This window comes from Halyomorpha halys, unplaced genomic scaffold (assembly GCF_000696795.3).
Source record: "Halyomorpha halys isolate HHAL.00 unplaced genomic scaffold, Hhal_1.1 Scaffold266.1, whole genome shotgun sequence".
Classification (NCBI taxonomy): domain Eukaryota; kingdom Metazoa; phylum Arthropoda; class Insecta; order Hemiptera; family Pentatomidae; genus Halyomorpha; species Halyomorpha halys.
In genome coordinates, this window is record NW_027114321.1 from 559,536 (window position 1) to 569,073 (window position 9,538).

At 29.8% G+C, this 9,538-nt stretch overlaps 1 protein-coding gene across 1 annotated transcript in view; it reads right to left on the reverse strand.

Moving 5' to 3' along the window:
- The window catches only part of LOC106680543 (RYamide receptor), a 272,976-nt gene that overhangs the window by 59,579 nt on the left and 203,859 nt on the right, over positions 1-9,538 (reverse strand). Inside the window, exons 3-4 of the mRNA XM_067051510.1 lie at positions 6,559-6,667; positions 4,643-4,842 (exon numbers count right to left, since the gene is read on the reverse strand). Of these exons, the coding sequence (XP_066907611.1) occupies positions 4,643-4,842; positions 6,559-6,664 (306 nt within the window). The 5' untranslated portion in view covers positions 6,665-6,667. The remainder of the gene's footprint in view (positions 1-4,642; positions 4,843-6,558; positions 6,668-9,538) is intronic.

Consider the following 9,538-nt stretch of genomic DNA (forward strand, 5'->3'; position numbering starts at 1 on the left):
GTGGCCTGAGGATTGTTTTAAATATAAGAACAGTTGTTTCTGGTTTTAGTTCTCAATACTCCTTACTTTGTCACAAATAAATTCACCCATTAAGACCTAACAATGTTACATATGCCGCTTTAGCCCGAACCAGATATCAATCCTTCCATTATAAACTCCCTAACCACCCAAACCTTGCTTCCTCTTCCATTCCTGACAGTTCCCCGTAGAGCCTGAAACGAAGATATCCAAGAGACCTTCTAATAAAAAACGTTATTAAAGTGCTACCAATAGGGAGTTTCCCCACATGTCTGTATTATGTATTTATGATCTTACATCAAATATGCTAGATGTATTATTATGTACAGTTGTAATTGTCAATATTGAAAGCTTAAAGAAGTTTTTCCCTGAAAAAAAGTAATTATTACCTAACTGCTGGAACCAGAGTGAAGAGGCCGTACTCGACTCGAATGAAAAAAAGAAGACACCAGCAATGTGTTGCTACTGCGGAAACGATCTCATATCAAGTCGGAATTGCTCACGAATCACATTGAGTCGCCTTAGATTTAAGGTGATGCTGAAAGAGGATCCCGTAACATCAGCAAAAATGTTTCATTTTTTTAAAAATTATTAATATCTACGATTACATACAGTATCGTATATATTAAATATAAGGGTGAATAAGTGGATGCATAATTTAATATTATAATTTATTAACTTTGTCAATTTGTAAATTGATTGAAAATGAACCTAGTGGTAAAAACAAAAAATAAAATTAATAATAAAACTACAGTTAATCTGCGTTGTCTTGATTCTAGAGATCACAAAAATTATTGTGGTAATGTGGATAACGAAAACAAATATCAATTGTGTTACCATTGTTAAACCAAAGTATATACACAGTCATATTTCATCCATAGATTATTAAGATAAATCTAGATATAACGTACAGGTCTTACTGGAATTATAAATATATACAAATAGTATTATAAATTAACACTAGACAATGTTTATGTCAGTAAATTCTAGATTAAGAATTACAAAACAAAACAAAATAAGAACTCTCATTACATAACGATAAGTGTGACAAGATACTGTTTTGAAATATCTAACATACAACTCTTTAGTCACAACATGTAAGGGTCAATAAAACCTTAAGGTTGGGACTAGCATAATAATGTAATATAAATGTATTTTGTGATTTTATAAAAAAGCTGTATCTGAATAAAATTATATAATATCTTTTAAAGACACGAAAACACACAAATTTAGCGTTTTTTACCTCCCAGTTATGGCTGAAGGAATGTCTAATTTGGTTTAATGTTTCTGATTCTTTAAACTAAAACTGAATACATAGAAAAATAAAATATCCGATGTATCTGGACTTAAGTTTTCTTTTTAGTACACACATTGGTGAGTATTTTTTTATCATATCACTTAATGGTGCCATTATAGGTTACTGTAACCACAAAAATATTATAATTCAAAAATTTAAATTTAGTTTAATTTTTTTCAAACAATTGCTGGAGACTAAAAATTTCTTAGATTGGAATCTAAATTTAGATTCTGTTAACTACTTAATTGTAAGTCTAGATAAAAACCGAGAGCCGGAAATAATTTTCTTTTGAGTCACGGAAGGCACGTAATGAAAATAACTCAAGGCTTGAATAATTTGTGTTTTGAGGATCCCTTATAGTATTCCTAATTAAGGCCGGAGATTTTGTATATATTTATTTTGTTCACAACATAAAATAAAATGGATACAATTATATATTCGTTTGACATAAAAAAGTTCCATAGTAATTTAATAATGTTTTTTTTTAACCAAATTAAATACTTATAATCTAATAAGTACCCAAAAGCTATAAACATTGGGAAATAAAATTGCATATTTATGTGCAATAAAAATAAGCCAATGTGGTCCAATAATCTTACAATGAATTTATATATAAATATAAATATCTCAAAGATACTTATTAGCTAGCGTAGTTAGTGAGCTAAAATAGATTTTATAATTTTTGACGTTATGATTTTATTTTAAAATAATTTAGGCCAACTGAATGCTTTATCACATAATAAGATTGAATCAAAATACTACTATGAGGAAAAATGCATTTGCAAATTCTGGAAAGGTAAGCAGCAGTTGAGAAACACACACAAGTAAAGTCAGTTTGGAAATTGCTGACTCATTACAAAGTTATTCCAAATATTTGGTGTTGTTGAGTTTGAAATCTTTATTCTTATTCTCCTATTCGTTAGAAACTATTACACAATCTCCTAATTTCCCGTCTGAATTCTTTTAACCGCGTTTCCGACAGACCAACTTGTATATAAGTATATATTAAATACAATTACACTATAAAACTAATTATTAAAAACTGAAGATTCTATAAGCAATACGATTTGGCCGATAAAATATTTATGGTAGCTAATATTAGTTTAATATATATGTTTAAAAAAAACACATATCTTGTATATGTTTAATTTATTTCCACGTGGAGGGTTTTATTTACATTAGTTATTTTAAGATGTGAATTGCTGAAACGAGGAAACAGGAAGCAGTTAAGTATGCAGTTAATGTAAATTGTTATCATTAGTACCTACCAATAAGAATCCTTGGTTGAATTGGGTGGTATCAAAACATAATTCCTGGGTAAAGTAGAGGGTCTGCCTGATTGGACATGCGTGATATAGTGGAGATTCTATGGTGACTGTGATAGTGACAGTAATAATGATAGAACCATCAAGATTTGTTTGATTGTTGATATAACAATTAACTATACACGCATGCACGAAAAACTTACTGTCACTGATTCCGTAACAGTGGAACCTCTTAACCGTGGAACCACTTAAGTTCAAATTCCAGCTTTTTCACTTCGGGCTACTTCATCGTTCCACCAGGCACCATAGGAGCATTTCCAACCAGCAGCACTTAGAGATGAAGATTAAATATTTGAAGGGCCATTCGGAAATGAATATTTTAATCCTTATTCCAACTTGTAACAAACAATAAATTTGGTAGCTGCCTGGAATTGGCAAAAAAGATTGGTTCCTTCTTGCAACCAATATATAACCTTAGCAGTGAACAATTTCTACAGAAAATTACCTTCAATTCAAATAACTTTGAAAGACTAAAAAACACACGAAAAACCTAATCTCGTAATCAGTTGACTAAAAACACAGAACATTTTTCTTATTATGTTTTCAAATCCCTTGTGGTTGTTGCGTCTTAGAAACCTGAGATAACCAAAGTCAGTTAATGGCCTACCCACTACCTGAGGCAGTCACATTGCTTCTCAGAAACAAGTTATTTTCGTAGGGCGCCATTCAATCTTCCTTGTTTCCTGTGTTGGAATAAGTAGTGGCTGTTTTCCTCTTTTTTCTTGGTTTCCATCAATCGTATTCTCCATTGTATTGTATAGCTTTTCCAGAAGTTTTAATTTTACTTGAAGTAGATTCTAAAATAAAGATTTATTTATGTAACTAAACCCCAGAACTCTTTTTTTTTTCTTCGTACTCCCCTGACGAAAAGAAAAACGTGAGCATAATAATTTAATTTTAAAAAAGCTTAAATTCAAAGGAGCATACTTTTATGGATAATTATTATAAGTTATTTTATGTAAGTTAGTGCTGTCAGACTTATTCTTATTATATATATTATAGATACTAACATACCCGTAGATATTATTATTAACATGCGTATCACTCTATGGCCTCCAACAATTTCTCTTCGATTCTCATCTCTACAGGTCTCTACGCTGTTACTTATATACTCAATCACCCATCTACCTTTCGCTCTTATTTTCAAAATAGTAGAGACGATGTACGCAGTTTAACACACCTGAATAGTTCTTAAATATTACATATTAAGGGTTTATCACAATTAAAGTAAAGTAAGTGTTAAAATTATACCTTGGTATATGATCCGTTGGAATGTAGTTTAAATAAGCTTTTCAACTATTTTATAAATCTACGTTATTGTATAAACCTTTCTTTGAGATAATTATATTACAGTAATAAACGATTTAGTGATGCCTGGGGGCAGCCCCACCCCCTTAGAAGAGAAAAAAATTATTAATTTGATAACAAAATTTTTTTTTTCTATCAAATTGAAAGTTTAACAACTAATAAAACACTGTATGTATTCTATATAATTTTCTTTGTTAATGTTAGTATCATTTGCCGTGCTTAAATGTCACAACCTGATTGACTATGGCTTGCTCCTGCCCTAGATTTGGTTCTGGGTTCGTGCTTGGTCAGTTATGCTTGGTTTTCTTTGCTTATAGCATGCACCTGAGTGGCAAGAGCCTGCATACGAATCTTCTCCCACCGACTGCTCTTCATCTACATCCTCAGGTTCTTAAAAGTTTGTTCCGCTCTTCTCCCCTTACTCCTAGCCTTGTTCTCAAAATATAGTTTGGGATATTTTTCCTACTCCTTCTACATAAAACTCCCTATTTTTGCTTAGCATTCACTTTTCTTTCTAGAGTTAATTCAAAGATATGTTTGTTTAACAAATAGTCTTATAAATGTATTACCAAATGAAAATAATTCCAAATATTTGAAAATTGTATTAGCAATAACGAAGAATAGCTTTACAAGTAATCGTTTAAATCTATCTATTTAATTAAATTCTTTATTTAGTTCTTATAGACAAGCTTACCTGGAATGGTATCGCGAAGAGCCCTATGACTATATCGGCCAGAGCTAAGTTAGCTATGAAACAGTTGGTGACATTCTGCATCCTCCTGCTGGTGGCGACGATCCACATTACAAGGAAGTTTCCGACGACCGCAACTACTGAGATGGTGCCATAGAAGACGGAAAGTAGGACGATGATGCCTCCCGGCACTTCGTAAAGTGCTGTAAATGTTAAATTAATAATTACTATTACAACTGTTATTGCAAAATTGAATCAACTTCACTCATCACTAAATAACACATATCCTATACATTATGAAGGACTAAATTAAGAAATACTTAGTATACATTCAAATATACACCTGCATTTGTTTATAAAATATATCTTCAATAACTGATTTTTTTATTGAAACAAAATTATATTAAAATAAAACTCACTTCAATTCATTTTACATATGCACAATAACAATAAGATAATAATGCATAAACTTCATTTTAAAATGGAAATTCACTTATACAAAACAATGGTAGTCTTCAAATTTGATTTAAAACGTTTGCTCTACCAGCAATTGAAGATACTAGATCAAGGGTGCCTCTAGAACTCTTCCCAGAGGAATTAATTATGAGTCATAGATATACACACACAGGTGTTGTAGGTCGTAACACCAATAAATCATAGTAATATAAATCACTATGATGTATGACTTTAAGTAATGAAAATTAATTAGTTGTTATTATTTTTCAGAATTGATATAGGTAATTTATTCTCCTCTCTCTTAAAAATTATTCAATTTGAGGATTGTGATAAAAACTTAATTTAATTAATTTACCCAGAGCATGTTTTAAATCTACTATAAACAATTTAGAAGATTATTTAAATGTTTTTGAAATAAATGAATTTTCATTGAAGAATGAATTGTAAATATCTTTACACTGCAGAAACAGTGTGAGAATAAGGTGATTTTTATTATACAACATTCTTGTTTTAATGAAAATTCAATAATTTAAAAATAATGTTTCAATAAGCTTTTACATTGTTTACAATAGATTTAAAACATGTTTATCGCAAAACTTATTTTTAAAATAAATAAATAAATATTTTTCTATTAAAACATGTTTTTATTGAGTTATTATAAACAATGTAAAGCATTATAAAAGAAATTGGATTTTTATTGAGCAATAAGAATATATGGAAGAAAGAAGGTTGCAAGTGGCATATCTGCAATTTTTACTGTTAAATATCAGGCTTACTATCGTTGCACAGTGCATTTTAATGTGTTTTTTAATTATCGTTGCAATGCCAAAAGACCTAAATGAATATATGATTGATTAATTAAAAATATAAAATGATTAATGATTAATTAACCTATATTAAAAGGAAATTACAAGCTACCTTAGATCCGTAACCATAATTCCATGATAATTCTTTCAGAAATTTTCAAATACGCCATTTTGGTTTGGTATTGAACATATTACCACTTGTGTAAGATAATAGTTCAATATCTGCTGTGAGTTTTAGATTGGGTTACTGCTTCATAAAATCAAAAATTTTTAAATCAATATAAAATAAGCCCAAACTTGACCACGATAGCTAAGCTAAAGTACTATTTGGAACCTTAGAGGGAAGAACATTATGGATAGGGTTAGCTGCTAGAAATAGTGAAGCCAAAAATGCAGACTTTATGCTGAAATCCGAGATTATGGCAGAGGAATAGGGACCTTTCAGTGGCTGTCATCTTTTTTAGTTTAGATAACAATGGTACACATTTCATTTAACCTCAACCGTAGCTCCGGGAATGTGCTCTCCTCCTATTAGCTGCACTTTCCATTTGAAAGAGAGTAGGCCATGCTGCACTATTGTCTAGATCAGAAGCTCATCAATATAATTTATCTAGAATAACAAATTTATAAATTGTAGTTGTAACGTCGAAAACTTACTCTCATCTTCGTAGGGTACGTAGAATGATATATTATTGTCGTGCCACAGCCAGGTGCAGTTAAAGCCAGGAAGTGGAATGAAGCCTTCGGGTGCAGTACAGTTCATTTTCTGGAACAAGGATGCCTAAATTATTTTATTATAATATTAAAAGTATAAATTAGATTATAATATTGGTATATTTATTATTTATAATATTAGTATATTATTTATATAATTGGTATATTTAGCCGGGTGCATCATTACAGGTGAACTCAAAAATTTTAAAGAAAAGAAAAGATATCTAATGAATCAAGCAAGCTGTATGATTTAATAATATTGCATTATCTGTTTTATCGCTAGAAATGAATTCATATTGCACTGATCTAGGTTATAAATTGTTGCTGCCTCCACAAGCACTAATAATAAAAATTGTTACTAATTCGTATTTCATTTATGTATGCTTTGGGGCTCCACTAAACCTTCGAATACCTCTCGTATCCAATCTTTACAATCCAAAATCCTTCGTAAAATCCTCAATGCTCCTTATTTTGTAACTGATAAAACCATCCATAAAGACCTAAATGTTCCTTATGTAAGCGATCTAGCCCGAACCCGATATTATTCCTTCCATAATAAACTCCCTAACCACCCAAACCCACTCGTTTCTAACCTTGCTTCCTCCCATTCCTGGCAATCCTCCGAGGCGCCTGAAAAGAAGATGGCCTCGTGACCTTATATTGTAAACTGTTTTAGAGTTCTACTACTGGGTAGTTTCTCTACATCCTGTATCATATCATTATGTCATTATGATCAAATTTACTGGTTGTATTTTTTTATACATTTTTTTTTTTTTTCGGCCAAGACTCTCATTGGAGTCCTATACTGCCTAACCATGGTTGGGGGTCAAAGTTCTTGATTTTGTGGGACCGCCACGCAATGAAAAAAGTCGACGTCCCAGGCCGGATTCGAACCGGCACCGCTTTTTATACAGTTGTAAATATCAATAAATAAATAAAAATTTATGTATACTATTCTCATACCGGCCGATAGATTTTGTCATCTGATCGGACCAAATTCCATGTACTTTTCTAAATAAAAAAAAAATACATTACTTAAAATTAATTATATTGTATTGTATTAAAAGTTCATTTAATAGTTCATAAATTCTTTCAGGAAATATTAACTTCATATTATTAATTTTTCAGTTGGAAATTATAATTATCTTTAAGTTGTATTTTATTATTATATTTTTGAAGAGTCTTTATATTATATCTATACATTCATATTTTAAAATTACTTATTCAGTTTTTAGTTTAAAATTAAACTAAATTGAAATGATTCAAGTTCCGAAATCAAATAAGTTGTATTTTTAGAAATAATTTCCAAATCGTACTGTTTACTTAATTAATTAATAGTTGCACCCTCCACAATGCTTGAATAATTAGATATGAAATTACGTTTATATTAACTTTTTAAAAATAAAATAAATAAATATTCTCTTCTTTTAATTAAGCAGTTAGATCATGTAAAATTTAAAGTGGTATATACAAAATATACTAGATGAATACAAAAATATAGAAAAAAAAGAATTCTTTAACAGCAATATTTACAAGAATACAATTTTTTTTTGTATTAAAAAATTAATAGCATCAATTTATTTATTTAAATATTAATAACAGCAATCACCAGTCCTTTGTTTATGGACCTGAAGAAGACAAATATTTTTAATTGATGGCGGCATTTTGAGCTATAATTTACGAGAATATTTCAATAATTCCATGGACGTAGGAAGTTGATCAACGTACTAAGAACAATTAGTAGACACTATTAGAACGAGACATACTAGGACCTTATATAGCCAAATAACGCTCAAAACCTCAATTTTGATTTATTGTTATTTCGGAAAATAATCTATTTTTGATCAAAACTAGATATTGAGCCACTGGTTGTAAATAAAAGGAAATAAATTCATACATTTATCACATAATCATGTGCTTCAACCAAAGTGTTTCTTTCGGTATGGAACAGTTAAAATATTTTATTGATTTTACAATATTATTACTTATTTTATTTATACGTTGAATATAAGTTCAAAACATTTTTCTTCCAACGAGAAATATGTAGGCTCACATAAAGAACTTGATGCATTTTTATTAATTCATGAGGCGGAAACAAAATCTCATAAGAAAAAGTTTATTTATATATTTTTTTAACTTATAAATATTTGTTTACACAACTTTGTGACTGTACAGCGTTGTAATAAAAGTTTCTGTGAAAATATAACTAAAAAGAAAAGTGGGGAAGCCTTTCGCAACATTAAGAAAAATATTTAATTTATCATTGTTTACACAGGGTTAGGAATTCGTTTGTTTTATTTTATGTAGTCTCTATATCTCGTTGCTTTGCTTAAACAGTGGCATTTGACAATTTTTTTTTTTTTTTTAATTTTGTCAGTGACACATATCTTAATAACATTGTGTCAACCCTATCAGCTCCTGGACAGTCTATAGGACTCTGGTAGTGAAAGCAACCCCAACTTTCGGTAATATCTTGAGAATAAGTCCATTTCTAATTCAAATGTAACCTTTTTTTTAAAAAAATTGTGAAATGTACCACTTTAATCATAGGAGCGATATCTTCGTAGTATTATATAGTTCATCTTTTTCTTTGTTTGTAACTTGAATTTAATTTCATAATTTGTTGTTCTTTCAACTATAAAGTCAACAGCTTTCTCTTACGATGTTGTAAAACCACTGAGAAAGAGTTAATATACAGAATGATTGTGGTCCCAGCTGGCTTAGCTTGATCGATTTCGCATCTTTACTACGAATAACTTTTTATCCCTGCAATTCTCTATGTTTTTAATCTCGGGGGCTTATATTATTCAATTCAGGAACCGAATCTTTGAGTTCACTTTCTGGTCTAGTTTCTATAAAAATACTTATTATTCAAAATAACAATGAATAAAAAATGAGGTTTTGAGCACGCTAAATATATATA